The 21,526-nt window shown below is 48.7% G+C and overlaps 1 protein-coding gene across 10 annotated transcripts in view; it reads left to right on the forward strand.

Moving 5' to 3' along the window:
- PBRM1 (polybromo 1) overlaps positions 1 to 21,526 on the forward strand; it is a 1,258,882-nt gene that overhangs the window by 1,226,885 nt on the left and 10,471 nt on the right. For all 10 annotated transcript variants that reach the window (XM_069643172.1, XM_069643175.1, XM_069643176.1 and 7 more), the window contains one exon: positions 731 to 947. In XM_069643172.1, the coding sequence (XP_069499273.1) occupies positions 731 to 947 (217 nt within the window). The remainder of the gene's footprint in view (positions 1 to 730; positions 948 to 21,526) is intronic.

Here is a 21,526-nt window from a genome sequence, read left to right on the forward strand (position 1 = left end):
CTATTATCGTGTGGCCACTCGCAATCCACCGCCAGGGAGGATTCTGAAAATCCATCTTAACACAAATGTATTTCTGCTTCTTGACTGGCAGGTTTTTAGGCAAGTAGAAATATTTTGTATGTTTTTCAAAATAAGGATGTTGTGTAGCATTCTAGTAATTTCCATAAACTAGAAGATGCTTCTTAATGATAATGGCTGTTCTCACATCAGGCAGCCCTATAGCACATGTGCACATGGAAGCTGCAGCTCATGCCACTGGCCTGAACACATCACTTGAGCAGTGCAGGGGTCATAAAAGGTCAAATGTGCTCCTTTTAGTCCCCATTTATCTTGGCTGGAAGTACTGGCCCTGTTATCTTAATCCATTCCAGTAGGTACATTGGAAATATGCTGTAGACTGGGTATGGGCGAAGTACCCATTCCATATGGAGATGCAAGATTATAGGACCAGCAGTCTGTCTGCAGTCACGTACCCCAGGCAGGAGCATACGTTATGCTAAGGGTTTTTTAATGGCTGCATGAGGCCTGTTCATCATCCTGAAAGACTTGGCTCACATTGCGATCATTTGTAAATCATTTTGGTGCTTTGTGTTGAATGACTTCTCAACTTTCAAATTGCTTTTCTATCTTTTAAACATGGGACCAAAGAGTTGAGATCTGTGATGCTGTTTTTATGAAGTAAGCTTCTTGCTGAAACATTGCTTGCTGATGTAAATCTTCTGTTTTTCAGATGGGACTCATGGGGACTTCCGGTCAATCCGCTCCACCGCCATACCCGGCCCCCGGACAAGTGAGTCAGCCAGTGATGCAACAGCCTTCCATGCCCATGTTCGTCTCGCCCCCACCGAAGACACAGAGGCTGCTACATTCCGAAGCCTACTTGAAGTATATTGAAGGGCTCAGTGCAGACTCCAACAGCATCGGCAAGTGGGACCAGACCTTATCGGGTAAGTCTTCAGGTCTCAAACACAGGCTACATCAGGGCACACTCCATGAATGTGGCAGCATTGTGGAAGAGGCTCTAGAGACCCGTCATATGACTCGAGAAGAAAGTGAAGAAACCACTAGTGAGGGGGAGATTGATGGTTATGCATGTTTACAGGCCTGGTTAGGTCAAGACTCTGTGTTCATTGCTACCGGTCATCCTCAATACTGCAAAGCCCAAATAGGAAGCCGTGCATCTCCTGAGTTTAATACACTTTTGCAGTGCAGATGACAATATTGAAGATATATCGGGGCGTTCAAGCCCAGTAGTAACAAGTTATGAAACCAAATATGTGCAAGAGATGAAATGCATGCAGAACTCTCATGTTTATTCTTAGAACATCGCTGAACGCTGCTTGATCAGCCCCAGTACAGGAGAGTTTGCTTCTAATGGATATTTTTCTCCTCAGTAGACACATTACCTTTCATATATGTCCATGCATTCCTTCGGTGCCGCCTGGGCTCATCTCGCAGCTTCCACCGGAAGTGAGGGTGTCTAGGGTATACCTCCATCCACCCCAACAGCTCCTTTGCCAATGACATAGGTTACAGGGCTTAGAAACTGTTAACATGGATTTCTAGAATCTGACCTGGTGGCACAAAAGTGCCATAGTGATTGCTGTACATTTTTATTTGGTTTAAAAGAAAAGGGAAGCACCTACCGATCCTTAATGCTAAGCGGGCTTTCCCTGCCTCAAATAATACACTGAGGATGATTGTCGGAATGCCCTAAATCATAAATATCCACCATCCCTTGCACTTACAAACAACTAAGGATACAGTCTTTGCTGGGTCCAGAAGAACGACTCCCTTCTTCTGGACAGAGGATTTAAGTCTCTTGAAAATGTACCAGCGGTGGGTCTCCCTTCCCATTGGTTTCTCTGAAGGTTTCCAATGTCTGGGGCAATATCTTCCTTCCCCTGTCTCAATGTCCAACAGGACCAGGGGGGAATGATCTCCTTCCCCTACTTTCTTTGCTTCCCGGTGCCCGGAGGAAACTACTCCTTTCTCCTGGCTTCAGTCTTAGTGGCCAACAACACCAGGGGGAAGGACTCCCCTTCCCCTGGTTCCTTTGCTTTTCAGATTTCCTTGGGCTGCTGGGTCCCAGACCCCGGTTGGCAGACCTGGTTCTCTCCTTTACCAGGTACTGCCATGAAAAAGAGGGATGATGCTTCTCTTGCGTCTTGAAATACCTGGTTCCCTATCCTGCCAGGAACTATCCATCACTTTCTCTGTGATTTATAGCTACCTCCAGCATTGGATTTTTTTATGGATTCACATGCTTTGAATATTCCACGTTGACAGGCTGGGAATCCTTGGTATTACACTGTAGCTTTATAGACCTGCAGCGAGGGCCGTACCGGGCTTTAGGGACCCTGAAGACCGAGTTAACGGCCCGAGCAAAGCGAGGGCCATTAACAAGGTATGAGGGACCATAACGCCCGGTACGGCTCTCACTGCAGGTCTATAAAGCTATTAGAACACCCTCAAGGCCCGATTCTGAACTTGGCGCAGTGAATGTGCTAAAAAGCAGGATTCACTGCGCCAAATCCGTACGCCCAGGCTCCACCAGTATTTTCAAGTGGGCCTGGGTGTCCTCGTAGCGCACAATATTGCACCTTCAGGATTGCGCCCGTTTGTCATAACGGGTGCAATCCTGAAATGTCAGCAGCATTTTTGTAAAATATTAACAAATTCGTTATTTTACAAAAATGCTGCTGGCAACATGGGTGTATATGAACACATTCATATAAACCAAAGTTTTTGGTTCTTTTGGTGTGTTTGAAAGTGTTCATATGCGCTGCGGGTGTATATGAACACCTTCATATACACCAAAGCAAGCAGCTTCAACGTTGCAGAATACAACGTTGATGCTGCTTTCTTTGCAAACACCCGATTTGCGGGCTGTAATCAATCTGCGGGCTATATCAGTGCGTATAGCCTGCAGATTGACCAATCGGCTTTCCAGAAACGCCACTAGGGTGTTCTAATATATAATGCACAATTTTAAGCTCACTTTAGTAGCTCATCGCTGTCCTTTTGGATGTATTGTGCCCCAGCCAATGGGACGTCAAGAATCTAATCCCACTCAAGAGGCCAGCTTCAGATTCTAACCGCACAAAATGCTGAGTCCTCTGAACCATTTCTTCTGTTACAGACTAACAAGTGGGGTGTCCATTCATCATGGAGGAAACCGCAAAAGAAACCCTTTTTTTTAAAGCATGCTACTCATGTGGCATCAAAAACTTTGAGGGAGATGAGCACACTTAGTGCATGTATTGCCTGTACCCTAAACACACACAGGAAGATTGTGAAATTTGTGCTTTTAGCACAAAAACTCTTAAAGATCGGCATAGGCGCCTGGTATGTTGGTTGAATGAGAGTAAAACACCTTTTGAAGCTGAGCCTTCCAGATGTGTTGTTGCTGCCAAAGCTGACAAACCCCTAAAAGGGCCAGGTCTGAGGCGAGATTGCCATCTTTCTCTGAAAAGAACAAAGGTGGAAAAAGTCAAGCCTCTCTGGAAAGTCCATCCGATCGTCGTCGACTGCATCACCGACGAGCTCATCCACGAAAAGAACACTGTCAACGAACGGTGTAAAACAAAAAGAAGCAAAAAACCCCATCGAAGACAATTATCCCGTCGATGGGCTGGTCAGCCACAGGAGTTGTGTCGAAGTAGGCACTACCATCCATGACAGCCTCATCAATGAGAATGGGAGAAACCTCATTGATGACAAAGCCGACAACCCCGTCAACAATGATGGGGTAAACCTCGACAACGAGTGGTTTGCTGACAACGATTCTGACGCCTACCATGTATGACATATGTCAGACGATATGACCGTTGACAGGAACTTCCTCTTCGACAATAAAAAAAGGCGACCTAGGGAGTCACAAAGGCGTTATTGACAGCAACGGTAAAAAGCAAGAATACCGCTAACGCCATGAAAAAAGGCCATCGGGCCCCCGTTGATGAAACAGTCGATGTACCATAAAAGAAATCAAATAAATAATCCAAAAAGCAGACACTGGTAACATCGCCAGAAGAATCTTCTAGAAGTTAGGAAAAAAGCAAGGCGACCACTCCTGAGATCCCATAGTAATACAAATCCCTTTAAAATCATTACAGCCCATCAAGACTGATAAGGATCAACATCCTGCCAGGGAGCAACAACCTATTAAAGAAGCAGTCCCGAAAACCCCAACCATCAGTAGGTAATCACCTTCCATTTCGCCTGTCTCATCAGTGCTACTGCAAACAATTCTTGAGTACCACATAGACTTTGAGTTTGAGCAGGGTTATTCGCCGAAATCCTCAGAGGATGATTATTCAGAGCCCAGTCATCCGTCACCATGAAGAAAACCAATACACTCACCAGTGCTTCCTGCACCATGTTTGCCGATCCTACCGGCCCTGCCGCAACCATTCCACAGCGGTAACCCCCCATACTGCTAATGCTTCCACGGCCACCTGCTAATAAACCCATAGGCCTGTCTGACCCGTCAGATCTTAACCTCACTGCATTTGCTAGTGGAACAAGCACAACATAAAAAAACGACCTTTCATGCAGCAGCAAGGACTACGGGATATCTCATACGAGGATCCTCCAGGTCCCTCGGGGAGACACCCAATTCCCTATCAGGGGAAAGAATAGACGTCGCAGGAAGAAGAATTGGGACACATGGGTGCAAAGTCTCCTAGAAGACGTAGATCTCCTCCCGGGCAGTTGCCTCTCAGGCCATTGGCCCCTTGTTACAAGGCTGCATCAAGGAACCCGTTAAGAGCACCACAAGGTTCCCCCTAAGTTTCACCGCAGGCACCAGCCGATTCTCTGTATCACATACAGGAAGAACTGCAGACAACAGACACAATCCAGATAGTGACTCTACAACCACTCAAACCCTGTCCTGGGATGAAGACGAATCAGGGGTGGACCCAATACCGGAGGAACCCAGCAAGCAGTTCCCTACTAACAAAATAGGCACGTCACATAACAAAATGGCAAAGGCTTGTGAGGAACTCGGCCTGGTAGCATCAGAGCAGAACACTGATTCTTTTCTTTTTGATCTAATGCACAAGCGACGGAAAACATTCATGTCAATACCTACACTAGACCACGCTTGGGAAGAGGGCTTGCTGCTCATGAAGAAACAGTTTTCTGTACCAGTGCTAAAAGGAAGACTAGAAAAGTAATGTAAAGCACTGGATGTGTCCCCTAAAGTGCCTGATATCTCACACTCCTTTAAATACGTTTTAAGCACAGGACAAGGCGGGACTCAGCACGAGACGACAGTTCCGTTCTCAGCTATCCGGACCTTCGGTGGTCAAGTCTCTTTTCTACAAAAAGTCTCTTGCCTTCAAGGACCTGATGTGTTCAAAATAAACAAAAAGTTCCCTTCTGATTTGACTTGGATGATACTTCTTCACCCCTGGGTCTCCCTCTTCCGGGCTCAGACCCCTCTTTAATGTCGGCCTCCCTCTGTCGGATTCACCATGGTTTGCATTCAAAAAGATAACTACCTTCACGTTTAATTGGATGATGGCTTTATCCCCCTGGATCGCCCTATTCCAGGCTCAGAACCTCTGCTTACATTCAGGATGGTGATTCTGCACCCCCGAGTCCCCCTCACTATGGCTTTTATTCACAATGTTCATTAGCTGTCATTCTTCACCCGTTCTACCAGCATCCTTCTGTGGGGTTGAAGTTTGCCAGCATCTCATTATCTTCTACTTTCTTACTATGCAGGATTCACGTCCCTTGGTTTTCCAATAATTTGTCGGTCAAAAACTTGACTATACAGAGAATTTTGCTAGACCCCTGTATGACAACTTTGACCTTTTCTTGCAGCTTTCCCAAGGCCTTCTGTTTTCGCCGGTTTCAACAATGGGGGATTTAACCAGTCTCTCTCGAATGAGCACCCACGTGGTGCTTGTCTCTTCTGCAGCTGGTTTTCCCCTTTAGGAGTTAACAGGTCTTTGATTTTCCCACAATTTGTCATTTGCAACTTTTGTTCAACACTGTTCGGTTCTCCCCTTCACACACCGCCTGTGATGAACCGCCTGGTGTTTTTTGTCTCAGGAGTGTACTGTTGCCATCTGCTGAAACACACACCGACTATTGTTTGCGGCCTTACGATTCCTTTCATGGAGGCTTTGCGGGTTTGGATCGGAAAGTGCAATGTTGCTTCTCTCCTTGTCGTCCCATCAGTTCTTGCTGCCTTTCTCCTCTTGAATTGCTGTTGTGCGGTCTGCCTTGCTCGTAGTGTGCTCTCGTGTTCCACCATTTATCCCGGTGGGGAAGGGAAAGGGCAGTCAGGTGTGTGGGATTCTGGTCAATTGGCCAACTTTGTCTGACCCTTGTATTGGGTCATGTCCGGTAAAAGGCTCTGGTGTTAGTCCGTTGGCTTTCGTAGTGTGCAAAAGTATTTGTGCCGGAAAGGGCGGGGTAGTGTTTCTGAGTATCCTACGCGGTAGGATGGGGAAAAGGTGTTGGAAGAAGGGGGATACCGCGTCTCACCTTTCAGTGTCCCACTTCCTTTCTCCGAGTACCCCCCTCATCCAGCTGATCCTCCGTCACTGGTCCACCCCAAGGAACTGGAATCGAGTAACGATGGCCGTGTCCTGGCCACCGGGATGACAGATCCCTGGGGACTAGTCAGGGAGACACCTTCAGGTTTCTCACAACATGCCTTTTGAGGACGATCAGCTTTTTGGCCTGAACAGTGATGATGCCATGAAGGCAATTAAAAGAGATAGACATGGCCAGGTCGTTGGCCTTCTTTCAGGCAAGGCGCACTTTTCGGTCCTTTCGTGGGGCTTCAGGGAGCTCAACAGCTTCCGGCCAGACGAACAGATCCTACCAGAGATCATCATCCTATTCTCAAAGATCTTACCAGGGGTACAGAAAATCATACACCTACAAACAGAAAAGTTACAAGGCGGCACCAAAGAGGCGTCTAGGACCAACCTTCCCAAAAGGGAGACAGCAGAAGCAAGCCTGACTTGCAAAGTTTCCAAGGCCTCACAAGAATTTGCCCTGCAGCTCAACAACGAACACAAGTTGCTGTCAATCTTCAGTTCCACCTGCAGCAAAGGAAACAAATTACTACAGGCAAATGGGTCATAGATATGATTTTAAAAAAGTTATGCTTTGGCGTTTCCACCACGTGCACGAAAACAACCACACTTGCAAGTCCTGCAAAACGAAGAAAAGAAAATGCTCATCAAGAAGGCCATAGAAAAAGGACCAAGAAACCAACGAGGCAAGGGAACGTACTTTTGTTTCTTTGTCGTTCGAAAACAAGAAAAATCCTGGAGCCCAATCTTAGACCTGAGTGGACTCAACAAGTCCATAAAGAAGCAAAAATTTGAAATGGTCACCCTGTCCAATGTAATAAAGGCGGTATAGGAAGGAGATTTATTTGCCTCACTAGATCTCAAAGATGCATTTTTTTTTACATCCCAATTCACAAGGCTCACAGGCGGTTTCTAAGGTTTGTCGTGGTAAACAACCATTATCAATTCAAAGTGATACCATTCGTGCTCTGCTCAGCACCCAGGCCATTCACGAAATGCCTGGCTCTAGTGGCGGCGTACCAGAGGGATGGATATCCTGTATAACCCTACCTCAACGACTGGATGTGTGAGGGGTCGGAAATAAGAGGCAGATACAGAGTTGTAATATTCGCATCATCAGACAGATGGGTTAGAAAATCGCCTCTCTATCCCTATTCTAAAAAAGAATTTCCTTACCTAGAAAAGTGAAACTAGAGATCAGTCTGTGTTAAGTAGTCAGCAATTTAAAAAACATCCTTGTGTACAAAACTTTCTAATTTGACCCTCACAAAAGTCTTTGACGTGATGTTCAGCAAAAAGTGTTTATAGTCGAAATATAAAGATAAATCCAACAAAAGTGTTTACCGAGGAGAAACTCTTGGATCCAGAGGGTGGTTACCTTCCCCTGAATTTTGAGGTAGGATGGCAAAGGTGTTACAACCGTTTCTTTTTATCCAACAGTTCTTTTGTTTCTTTGTACTGGATTCACAAAGTTCATGTTCAAACAATACATTCTATAACAGTCTTTCTTTACCTTTACTTGTAACTTTTCAGCTCTCCTGGTATACCCCCTTATTGGGTATCGATTGCCTGCTGTACTCCTCTGCCAGGAATCCTTCCTTGAGGTTTTGTAGATCCCCTGCTATACTCCCCTGACGGGTCTCTTCCACTGTCAGCTGCCTGGTCTATTATTCGTGCTAGGACTTCTTGATTTCACTGTGCATTTCACGTTGCCACAATAGTGTGCACTTTGATGTGTTCAATCTATTTGCTTAGGGTAACATTTGCACGAGCTTTACCCCACATTGACATCTCATGTATATGTATTTGCTTGTGGTTTGTTTCTGCACTTAATCTTGTCGCTATTCAAATATTCTTCTTATTGGGTATTGAATGGACATTGGGTTTTGTCAGTATTTAAACCGCTTTTGAGCATTGCCCATATTAGCAACCTCACACAGTTCATTTACTCGATTGGATGCATGTCAGTACGCTCCCGGTTCCCCAACGACTCTGGGCAGACTCACCGGTAGTTCAGTGTTTACGACTCTCGGCATGCCTCTGTGGTGAAGCTTCCTCCCTGCCCTGAGTCGGTGTGGACGTCTCCCCAACGTTTCCTGCAGCTCCGCGTTTATTCGCCGGCTTCCCTCTGTGGCCTGGACCAGAGAATGCTGTCTCCCGGCACGTCTTTACCTCCAGGAGCTCTCCTTCCTTCATGCTACGCTGATATGTGTGAGTCGCGTTCGCCTGCAGCTACATGGATTAGCATGTCTTCGCTTTCACTGCTTTCTCCTGCACGGTTCTCTCCTGTACTGCCTGTCTCAGTGCGGATGCCATTTTTAAATATCCTGCTTGCTCTAGGTCCAACAAAACATCTAGCCTGCACGTTGGACTTTGGGCTTCTCTTGGTTTGCATAAACTCCTTCCTCCTCGTCTCAGTACCTGAGCATTTATGGGAGGTGAAGTCCATAGATGTTGGATTTCTTGAATGGTGTTGTTCCAAAGCTTCATCTTGAGAAACATCAGAAACAGGAGATTGTGTGTGTTGTGAATGTTTGAGGCATAGATGGAGTTTTGTCTAGAGTGACATAAATGAAGGGTTTTCTGATGTTTAGACTAAGGGGGAATTGTTGGATGACAACAAGCCATTAAGTACTTGGGTATTACTGTGTCTCATGTGAGGGAATCGTCACCTCCCCCCCCCCAAAAGCTGTCTCCTCCCCTGTGATCCTCCCTCATTTATCCGCTGCCAGTTAGGACAGTTGTTCTGAAGTCCAACTAAGGGCTTAGTAAAACCATTCAGTTGAGACGGAACAAGACTCCACTCTTAGTATAAAGCTGTACCACCTGAGTTCATGCTAGCGTAGACGGAGCAGCCAGGCTTATAGGGGGGGAGAGAGGACTGTAGAATCAGTTCAAAGACATTGTAATACAAATGGTGCAAAGAAACACTGAAACACTATGTATTGTAAAAAGAAATGGTTTATTTAAATACAAATAGGCCCAGATACATCTTTAGGGAAATAAGTACCATCACATTATATATAACCAGAATTATAAAAACACAACACTATGCTTGAAGGTGCACAGACCAAAGCATATAACCTCATTTGGAACCCCTAACAGTAGTTCTAGGGATGTCAAAACCAATAGGTACTTTTGGATTACTTGCAGTAATACAGGGTAGTAGACTTGTACCGTGATGCCCAGCAAGAAATCACATAGTAAGTCAACTGGACATTATACTTTTCTGAATAGTGGGACACTTATTCTAGGAACAGTAAAAACCTATAACTCTGATTCAGGATAAGTTATTCTAGGGGAGTTGGGGTGCAATATTCAATGACAGTTGCTTTTCAGTTCACAGACTAAGGGATGCAATAACTTATTAACTTATTTTTGGATGGCACACAGCTATGCAAGGTCAGTAAAACCTCTACCTTTGTAAGGAGCTACCGGCAACCTAAAAGGTAAGTATGACCAAGGCAGACTTATTCTGGACAGGCTAACAGCAAGTCGGGATGCAAGACCCAATTGGGGACACTCATACAATTATCCTAACAGAAATAATAAAGTGAAAACAGCAGCATTACTTTTGGAAAGCGGGGAACCCAATTCACAGGTGAGTCTACTTTTGATAGAATGGCGCGAACGTTTCTAAAAAAAAAAAGTAAGACTTTGAGAATTAAGAAGACACACGGCTTATTCAAGGTAAGTAAATCCTACCTATACTTTTCAGAATGGCAGAAATATCTAAGGTAAGTAATAACTTTTTGTAACTATTCAATCAGAGAGTTTAAAGTTACCAACTGACTACTTTACAAGTGAGTAAACTTTTCAACACCTTAGTTTTCAAGGCAGGCCCATTAAGTATCCAGCCCTTCCCAATTTTAGTACATGAGTTCTCTGAGGCAGAAGAGGGACTCTAGTGGTCTAGGAGCCAGCTGTAGGCAAGGTGAGCTGGTGCTGAGTTGCAGGCAAAGTTAGAGTTCCAGAGGACGACTGTTCAAACAAGTAAGTATTTTACTTCAGAGTTAGTTGAGCGTCCAGGGACTTCATAGAAGACACCCTAGGAGGATTCCAGCAGTGGGCTTGTGTGAACTGGACGAGAGACCTCCCAATCACTTAAAACACCCTGAAACTACACAGGAATCACAAGAGAATTGAGGTAAATACCCAAGCCAGCATAGCACAGAAGATGATTTCGGACTTCAGGATCTGCGGCCAAAAGCCCAGGCACTGCATTCCTTGTCAGGAGGACAGAAGACAGGACACCTGACTTTTGCAGCAACAATCGCAAGGAAGGCTCTAGGCAAGGTTTCCTCGCGCTGGATACGGCACTGTAGATTTGGCTCCTTTTTCAGGAGCACAGAAGAAGACTGAATATCGCCAGTCAGATTCTCGTTGTTTGCAAAGTCCAGCATGGTGAGGGGCGTTTTCATACTCTATTCATGTCTCTGGCGGTCTAGCAGGATGCCCACACAGTTTCAGCAAGATTCGGAAGACTGCACCGCACAATGGCTTGAGGTCCCAGGGTATTGCAGCCCTGCAAGGTCGCAGCATGAAGCGGGATGGGTCAAAATGCAGGTCTTCTTAAGTCTAGTGCGTCTCACCAAGCTCTGTGTCAGGGTCGTTTTCAAACTCCCCAGGCCGATTGGAAGGAAGGGCTACAGCAGGCTCTGGTTACACAGCAGGCCCTCCGTTCGCTGGGAATCGTTTTAGCCGCAAGGTCTTCATATTCCTCTTTGGTTCCAGTGGTCGACTACCTCTTCAGCTTCCAGGATCCAACATTTATGCAGGAACCCAGCCAATCAAACAGCCATGCAACATTCAAACTTTGGGGGTTGTCCATCCTTTCAGGACAGCCAGCCTCCCAGTTTGAACTGGAATCTCGCACTCAGGCTGGAAGACATATTGAATAGATCATTGTGTTCATTTCTGTTCACTTCTTTATTGAAGTTATTTTATTTTTTATTTGGTTATACATTTTTTTTCATTAAGGTGATTCCCGTTAATTATTGTGCAGAATCTAACCTGCGACTGCTCTGGTTCACGGGAGGGCTTGCGGGTTGGTCGACTGCCTGGCAGCACCCAGTGAGGTGCTGCGGGGCACCCGAGCACCTCACATCACCCGTGGCGTGCCATGAGCAGTCCGTCATCTGAGCCTCTGCTTTAAGATGGCGCGTAGGGCAACAGAGCGGATTGTCGATGTCGGCACATGCACGATATTAATTTGTAGGTATAAGGAAGAAGTCCTTTTACTTCCGGGTCACGATGGGCAGTGATGGAGATCAGGAACTTCCACTGCGGTCCCTGAGTGAATCGTAGTATAGGGGATGAGTAAACCTAACTATTTCTCACCGTTTCCCCCACCCGCCCCAAATACCCATAGGATTCTAGGGCCATAAAGTCCTAGCCCTGAATTGTGGTATTCTGTGGTCTCCCCTAAGGTGGTTAGATTGCGACAGTTCGGCCTTATTTTATTATCTTTTGGAACACTTACAACTACTTGGGTAACTTCCTAAAGGAGACACCTAGTTTCTTGAAAACATTTAATTGGAACCTGTGACATTCAGGTCACTAGGCCCCTGCTTGTCTAGCTACAGGTGACAGGTGGAGTTTTTAAGGTTAGTGCCATATTTATAAAGTTGTGTCTGGTGTTTGCTATTTCTTTATTTCCAAGTTATCAGTTCACACAGTATTAATTACTTACCTGGTTCTATGTCTTTATTCACTTGCTTTGCTACATTTACAGTACTTTGAAATATAGATCTTACTATTTAAAGGTGAAGTGTTGGTGCTCTTATCAGAATACACCAAAGTGAATGTGTAAATAATAGTGAATGCTTTAGTGTTATTTAACTGAAGCTTTTCATTGATAAGTTTGTTCTAAGGCCTAAATAAATAATTGTATTTTTATATATTCTGCCTAACATGTGTTATTGAGAGTAATCTGTGTGTGCTTAACTGAAGCACTCACTGTGGTTTTTCCAACAGTAATTACTTTGAAGTAATTACTTCGAAAACATATAGAGGGGATTGTGGGTTAAGGGGTCAAATGGGGTGTGTCAGGGGAGTAGTGTAGGGGAAGAGGGGTCTTCGAAAAGGAATTTTCGAAGTAATTACTGTTGGGGAGATTTAACATTGTTATGCTTAATCGCCCTCTTCTAGTGAGACCCCGAGCACTTTTACCTGAACTTCTGGACCTTTTTCTTTCAATCCTGAATGGGTGGAGCCTTTTCCCACACATTCATTCTTCTGGGCACTATCTTTTGGAACTTTATTCTTTGTAGTCTACCTCTACTATGGAGCCTGTCTGCTCCATAGCTCTTCACGGCGTGTGTTTACCAACTACAGCACACTGCTCCTCATGTGCATTGTTGCTGGGGACCCTTAGAGTCCTTCTATAAGATCCTTTTCTGTTTCCTCAAGTAACTACAGTTCTTAAGGATAGAGAAAGATATCTCTCCCAAAACTCTATAGTCTGGTTCCCAGACATTTCGTCGAAATAAAATGGTTGACAGGACATTTGGTCGAAAGACAAATGGTCGAATTTATTTTAATTTTAATTTTCACATTTTTGGGGGGGGGGGGGTCCCCCAAAAACCCTTTTTTTCCCCTAAACTAAAACCTAAAAAAAAAAATTATATATAAAAATTCGACCAAATTCCGTCGACCAAATGTCCGGACACCCTATAGTCTACAATCATCTAGTTGGCTGGCGGCATTGGATGTGTTATACTAACTATTGTGTATTTTGTATACCACAGTCCATAGCCTCTGTAGTGCACAATAGGGGCACCCAAGTACCAACCTGCATGGTTGTTCTTTGTTAGCCCCTCTTTTACCATTCTGGGAGGTGGAAGTCTATGTGCAGGTTTTCCCTTGGGAATCCCTGCCTAGGCTCCAGAGTGTCGTGCAGGCCGGAAGTAGGGGAGGAGTTTTCCACCCACCTGTCCTTTGTCTGCCAGAGAGCCTGAATAGATCCAGCTCCCGCAGGTGGTCGGGCTGTCCTGATTGGACAGCCAATCGCCCCTTTCTGTAAAATGCTGACCGATTGCAGAGTAGCGTGTGCTGGAACTCTATAAAAGGTGAGGCTTCTGGGGTGAAAGCAAGTTGACCACTGGAAGCTGAAGTAACTGAAGAAGATGACCAGAGATGCCTGCAGACCCTTTGAAAACAGTGAAGTGAACACTGCTATCCTGACCCTGTTTTCTGTGCAACATAGGACGTCCGACGAGGACAACTCCTTCATCTTTGGCTGGTGGGAACAACCCGTCCCAAGTCCAACTTTGAAACAAGCCATCTCCCAAGGTACTAGGAGTTTCCAGAGCTGCAGAATCCCAATACCAGAATACCTGCTGCCCATTTCGAGTGTATCGTCATGGAAAGGCTGAACCCGTCCAAACATTTGCTGAACCCATAGGGACACTCCAGAGATCTGATGCATCTTGCCCAGACCCCCTGTCAGAGTGTGGGACTGCAGGATGCAAGGAAGAATGACCCAGCGATTCGTGTCCTTTGTTGGTGCTGCAGAACCGGCACCAACACCGCAGACTGAACCAAGAAGTTGCTGAAAGTCGTGCTACAGGTCCTTCGTCGAGACTGCTGCTGAGAGATCCATCGTCTTGCCTTCAGTCATCAGACCAAGGAATCCGGAGGTCAGGTCCACAGCTGCAACATCTCAAAGCATCCAGCACAAACATTGTTTCCCCTGTGGGGAAAAAGGTATTGCTTACCTGATTCCAAGTAGTCGCTCCAGTCCGTTTTATGGTCTCTCATGTTAGTTGTTAACTTGCTGCTTCAATAACACTAGAAACTGGAAGAAATCCACAGGAACTCTTCGTAAATCGCTGCTTGTCAAGACTTCAAGCCCTCTCCGAACTGCTTTTAGGTAGGGTTGTGTTTTTGGTCTTAAAAGACTTACTAGGCGAAGAAACCATCTCTAGAACCTTGAACTAAGCTTATGTTACACGTACTAACCATTTTCCTCCCTTTAATTGACTTTACCATATGTGTTTGCAGCGTAAATACCTTACCGTATAAACCATTGAATACTACATGAGTGCGCAATAACCGATAATCCTTATAACATTTTCTTTTCCCTTTCTAACATTGCTACAAATGTAACTGCGAACAAACACAAAAGTGAAAGTGCTCTTTGAAGTGTATTATGAAGTATTCCTAAGTGTTCGAGTATAAACGTAAGAAGTATTTAAAGTGATGCTGGTGTAAATATAATATATACATTTAATATAACTAGAGGTGTAAGTGCTTCTTTGTTGTGCCTGTCTAGTTAAGAATCAGTGTACTTACCTACAGCTCACATCTTCCTCTTAAGCTAAGCCTGAGTGCTCCGCCACTCTACCAAGGTCCTGAGCTAGTGCAGACTGATCCTAAGAGTTATGGAGCCACAAACCACAGTGATCGCTTGTTCTACAGCCTGTAGGACTTTAGGAAAACTCCCCTAACAATTACCATCGGCAAAATGACAAAAACCTGTTCAGTTACACTACATTGATGGAGTTTGGCTAGACATAAGTATTTATCACTGTTCATCAAAAATAGGGTGGCCTCTCAGAATCTGTAAACAGAGCGGACTCTGAAAATCCAACTTAATAAATTGAGTTCCTAAGGGGCAAAACTACTGCAATGCATTATGTGTATAAGCGCGGCACGGTGGGCTCCCACAAGGTGTGCAGGGAGGGCTACACTTTCTGGGCCTGGTTAATTACCAGATGTATCTTGGTCCAGACCTTTCATCTGGCTACGCAGTGCAACATGAGGGTGTACACTCAGCAGTCGTACAAGTGGTCTCTAGACCAGTCAATGGTGGCTCACATCTTCCTGATGTGGGGACTTACGCTTGTGGGTGTGTAAGTTATCCAGAACAGGACTGTAAGACTTGTCCTTGGCCTCAAGCCCAGGGATCGTATCTCTCTAGCTTTGAAATCTCTTCACTGCTCCCCGTGGCTGCAAGGATCAATCTCAAGACCCTCTGCATTGTCCACAAGGCTTTCTGGGGCCTGGGACCGCTCTACCTCCAACTTTCTCTTCCAAAACATCTTCCTTCTCAAGCTCATCCATCTCCAACTCTCTGAGGGGCAGACACTTCTCCAAGCAGAGAGCTGGGGGCAGATCTCTCTCTCCTCGGATGGGGCCTCCCTCTGGCACAGCCTCCCTGCCTCTCTCAAACTTGAGCAGAACCACATCCGGTTCTGGAAGCAACTCAAGACCTTCCTTTCCGCTTCTACGTTCTCTTCCTCTTACCCTGCTGATGCACCTGACTGCTCAGCGCACTAGTCACCCTCTGAACTCGGGCCCAGGCTCCTGCATGTCCAGTTGCCCTTGCACTGCCTCTGGGCTCCCCAGCACTTAAGGGTCTGTATCTGCAACTCTAGAGTCCCTTCTCTCTGCACTTATGAGCCACCTGCTGGCTGCACTTGCGAGTTAACTGCACTTCCAACTTTCCCTCCCCCCCTGGTACTTCTCCCCTTCCATCTTCAACGCACTTGCGCGATCTGAATGACTCAAGGCCTAGTAAAATCGTTATTTGGTCCTCCCTTGTTTCCCCACCTCCTTGTCTTGTCGTGCCTAGAAACACTTGTGTACAGGTGTGTTATAAATGCCACATCATATCATAACATGCCAGCAAGAAATGCCTCCTATTCTGCTTCAAAGAAGTATCCATGCAGGGTGTGTGCTCTGTGATGCCCCGCTGTTCCCATTGACGTTTTGCAAGATGTACTCAATCCCTCTGATTTCTCAGGTGCAGATGGAGCTGGGGAGATTGAGGCACTACAGGGGAACCATCATCATGGACGCTCCAAAGGTGCAGCAGAGGGTCTGGTAGTTAATTCTCACGATCTGAGCCATGGGTATGTTGGAGGATCCTGGTCCTTTTGGTCTCGTTGACTCAGGGGGAGGGCAGAGGATTCCACCTGGACCTGTTCAGCCTTCGGCTGCACACTAGGCTTCTGAATGCCTTCGGTTCCAGGGCCATGACCTATTGGAGGAGATGTTTGACCACGTGAGAGCCAGGATGCAAAGAACACGAAAGCGTTATTCGTGCAGGTGTCGGCGCTTCTGAGGTGGTGTGATCATCGGTAGATTTCTCGCTTCCCTAGTTAGAGTCATATACTTGGCATTGGGAAAGGGAAAGCTGGAGTCTCAATACCTCACTGTACCTCAGCGTTTCAAGACTCTGTTCAGAAGTGGGGGTCTTACATGTGACCTCAGTAGTGCAGCATAGCCCTGTGCACACTGTACCCTGCCATCTCCGGAAAATATGTTTTGAGGACAGGTGAAGTTCTAGGTTCTGACAGCTACAGGTTTAGTATCTTTTTAAGTTATATCATGACCTGGGGTTAGTCTGCTCTGGCCACCCAACCTTTGCCCATTTCACAGGATCGGCTTATGGTTCTTGACAGATCATTGATATGACTTGAATAAAAGTCCCTATTCTCCAGCATGGGGTCTGGCATGGATTCACATGCTCATGAATATTCCCCGTCGTCAGGCTGGGAATCCTCGGTAAAGAAAAAATCAGTATCAGTTTCGTTTCTGATCTGTCTTTCGTAGTAGTAACCAATCACTGATCTCTGCGTCATACTGACCACAGCCAATGACTGCCCTCTACCTAAGCCCCGCCTCTTGCAGCCATCTTCAGATTTTTACCGCACATTCAAGTGTTGGGATCCTCGTGCTATTGCTCTCGAGCGTTAGTGCTATTTTTTCACGTTTTTTCTCAAAAAATGTCTTTCGGTCAAAAGAGCCTCAAGCTCCACCGTTTCTTCATCCAATCAACGGGGACCCGTGTCAGATTCGTCTACGCCCCTCAAGGGTGAAGATTTCGTCGAGCCACGCTTTTGGAGGACTCCAGAAGTTTCTCAGGCCCATCTCGGACATGGCCCAGGAGAAGGGAAGCTCGACGCCCGGAAAGCTGTTCAGGGTCTGCCCTGGATGCCAGCTTCAGAATGTCTTTAAGGAGGACGAACACTCCCTTTGTCTTTACTGCCTACATTAGGACAAGACGCACGTGGAGAAGGACTGTGCGTTTTGCGGCAATATGTCGGAGCGAACCATGAAGGACCGCCATCAATGTCTCGCCAACTGGCTGGAAGGGAAGAGCCCGTCAGGCGAGAAGAAGAAGAAGAAGAAGTCCGAGCGGTCTTCTAAGACCTTTGAGGACGCCCCGGCGACGGGGGTCCAACACAAGGCCAAGCACCGCGAGTCCGCTGGCACCGGGAGCGCTGAACGGTCGGGCTCTACGGGTGCCAGGCAGGGCGCATCCTCCCCGGCGCCATCAACCACGAGCCGACGCTCTGGTTCGGGTAAGAGGAAGGCCGAGCACCCGGCGAAGCTCCTGGAGAGACCCCGGTCGAGCTCGAAGGCCCCATCGGAGGGGGAGCGAGGCAGTGACCCCCCCCCCCAAGGAGAAGGTGGTGAGCGCACCTAAGGTGGTGAAAGCCTTAATCCATCCGGCCAAGCCCTCTATCGAGACAGTTGCGGCGGCCCTGGCTCAGCCTGTGGAGGCTACACCAGTGGTGGCGACCTCGGGGCTCAGAATCTCCCTGCCACCGCGGAGGGAGTCCTCTTTTATGCCCATCGACAGGACCCCCGTGAAACCTCCGACGGAGAAGAAAAAGGGGGGGCAGGAGGTCGTCGTGGATTCGGCCTCAACCTCTGAGGAAGAGCTGATCGAAGTCTGAAGCCACGGCGTTGGCGTGGAAGAAGACCAGCCCGTCGGGAGGGACCCCGACGTAGGAGACAACGATAACGTCGAGGGTGCCGACGGGGCTCCTGACCGCCCGTCGGACTCCCCTCAACCAGTGCAGCAAGACAACTCGGCGGCCATTTTGTTGGATATACAGTCCTTATGCTCGGAGATAAGGACGAGACTGCCGTTACCACCAGCGGAGGAACCGCTCCCGACGGGGGTCCCGGAGCCAGGCCCTTCTGGGAGCCCTCCCCCTAACAGAAGAAGGATTCATCCTCCACCTCCTTTTCAGCCATCGCGCCCTGTTCAGCCCTCCTCCCCGTCCACGACACGTGGGGATGATACGGGGACTGACACGGCCGCGACGGGTACAGACAACGAGGTTTACGGCGAGGATCTGCCGTCGTCACCTCCCACCCGGGCTTCCCCGCCCAACGAGATTGGATCGTTTCACTCCATGATCGCCAGGGCATCCAAGCTTTTCCAGCTCTGCCCGGAAGAGAAGAAGGAAGGTTTCCTTTATCAACGGCGCGAGGCCAAGAGGAAGACGGTCCTCTCTGTACCTCTACTGGACGATATTTGGGATGAGGGCCTCGCCCTCCTCAAGAACCCATCCACGACGCCGGCTAGAAGGGATCGGTACGAGAAGAAGTACCGGGTCCCGGACGCGGTCCCCTTGTGCCTTCGGGCACAGCCGACCCCGGACTCGGTCGTCTCCGCGGCGGCCAGGAAGAAAGCGGGGGGGGGGTGCGGCTTCTACGTCGACCTCCCTGCCGGATGGCGAGGGAAAGAAATTAGATACGATGGGACGCAGAGTCATCTCGTCTGCAGCGACGACGATTAAGGCGGCCAACGCCTTGGCTATCGTAGCCCGCTACGGCAGGGAGTTGTGGTACAAGCTGGCCCCCCTGCTGGACTTCCTACCGGACGACAAGAGGGCGGAAGCCCTAGAGATCTTGCAGGAAGGAAAGGTGGCGTCGGACCACTCCATTACGATTGCGACGGACATCGCTGACACTGGATTTCGCCAGTTGGGCAATGGCGTGTGCCTTAGGCGGCGTGGATGGCTCAAGGCTACTGACTTGCAGACCAGAGTCTTGGACATGCCGTTCGACAGAAACAACCTGTTTGGGAAAACAGTGGACGATTCCCTTCAAGCCATCAAGGCAGACACGGAGACGGCCCGGGCTCTTGGGGTTCTTGGTGTTCTCCAGCAACGGCGGCTGCCCTTTCGGAGCGGCGGGGGCAAACAGGGTGCCTCCAAAGGTTCCGGCGGCGGATTTTCCACCTACCGTCAAGCGGCCCGTTCGTCGTCACAGGAAGCTTACAGGGGACGAGGCAAGTCAGGCGGACCCCGCCGTCGTCGCCAAGGAGGACAAGGCGGCAAAGCCTCATCGAAGCAGGACTGAACCGGCCGTGGGGTCGGGCCCCCACCGAAGCACCCCGGTGGGAGGCCGGCTGGCGAGCTTCGTCAGCGTGTGGGAGTCCATCTCCACCGACCGTTGGGTGCTGGACGCCCTAGCTCAGGGTCACGCGCTCGAGTTTCTAAAGAGGTGCCCGCGCGTCCCCCCTGTGGCCCGGAAAGAACATCACGTCCCTCAACTTCTCTTGGAGGTAAAGGAGATGCTCAAGAAGGGCGCCATCGAGCTCGTCCCAAAGAGGCTTCGGGGCTCCGGAGTTTACTCAAGATACTTCCTCGTGAAGAAGAAGACGGGAGGATGGCGTCCCATCCTGGACCTACGACGACTGAACAAATTCATCAAGGCACAGAAGTTCCGGATGGTCACCCTCCAACACGTCCTGGGTCAGCTTGAGGAGGGCGATTTCCTGTCGTCGTTGGATTTGGAGGATGCCTACTTCCATATTCCCATCCTAAAGGGACACCGAAAGTTTCTCAGGTTCGTGGTCCAAGGGCGTCACTACCAGTTCAGAGCCCTTCCCTTCGGATTTAGGTCGGCACCCAGGGTGTTCACCAAGTGCCTCGCACCGGTGGCGGCGCAGCTGCGCCGAGAGGGGATCCACGTCTACCCCTACCTGGACGATTGGCTCATCCGAGCGAAGACGAACGAGCTCGCCGTGGAGCACACGGCAAGGACCGTCCAACTACTCACGGACCTGGGATTCTCAATAAACTACGCCAAGTCCCACCTGGTGCCCGCGCAAGATGCACTGTTTCTGGGAGCGAAGCTCGTCACAGTGTCGATTCTGGCCTCTCCGTCGGAGGAAAGGACGAGAGCCATCTTGGGCAAGGTGCAGCGGATGCTGGTTGCGGACGCGGCCAGAGTGAGGTCCATCAAGTCCCTCCTCGGAATGATGTCTTCTTGCATTTACCTCATCCTCCTGTGCAGGCTCCGGATGCGCCCGTTGCAGGAGTTCCTGGACGCACGCTGGATCCAGACGGGCAGCTTCGAGGAGAGGATCACACTCGACGAGAGTTTCCGACGAGCGATCCGGTGGTGGGGCACCCGCGCGCATCTGACGGCGGGCATGGACTTCCAGAACCCCGGCCACCAGGAGACAGTGACCACGGATGCCTCCCTGGAAGGGTGGGGAGCGCACACCGAAAATCTGCACGCGCGAGGCCTCTGGCTTCCGACGGAGAAGTCCCTCCATATCAACGTCCTGGAGCTTCGTGCAGTGTTTTGGGCCCTCAGGTCCTTTCTTCCGTCCCTCAAGGGCAAGGTGGTGAGGATCTTCACCGACAACACCACCACCATGTTCTACATCAGGAAACAGGGCGGAACCAGGTCCCCAGCCCTGTCCAAGGAGGCGCAGGATCTGTGGCATTGGGCCGTCGCCCAAGGGATGTTTCTGGTGCCGTTTCATCTGGCAGGGATAAAAAACACCATCGCCGACTCGCTCAGCAGAGAGCTGTGCTCGTGCCACGAGGGGGAACTACGACAGGATCTAGTGGACCGACTCTTCCGACGGTGGGGCACACCCCAGATCGATCTGTTCGCGACGGCGAAGAACTCCAAGTGCTGGAGGTTCGCCAGCAGGTTTCCCCAGCCGAGGAGCATGGGCGATGCTTTCTCGTTCCCCTGGGAGGGCCTGTTTCTATACGCGTTCCCTCCATTGCCATTGCTGATCCGGCTCATCAACCAGCTCAAGAGGTCACGGTGCAGGATGATCCTCATCGCACCTGCGTGGCCGAGACAGATATGGTTCCCGGACCTTCTGGACTTGTCAGCGTCCCCGTCAATCAAGCTGCCAGTGGACGTGGATCTTCACTCCAGGGAAGGAGGCGCCATCCTCCATCACGACC

Source organism: Ambystoma mexicanum, chromosome 2p (assembly GCF_040938575.1).
Source record: "Ambystoma mexicanum isolate Mex_15411 chromosome 2p, UKY_AmexF1_1, whole genome shotgun sequence".
Lineage (NCBI taxonomy): Eukaryota > Metazoa > Chordata > Amphibia > Caudata > Ambystomatidae > Ambystoma > Ambystoma mexicanum.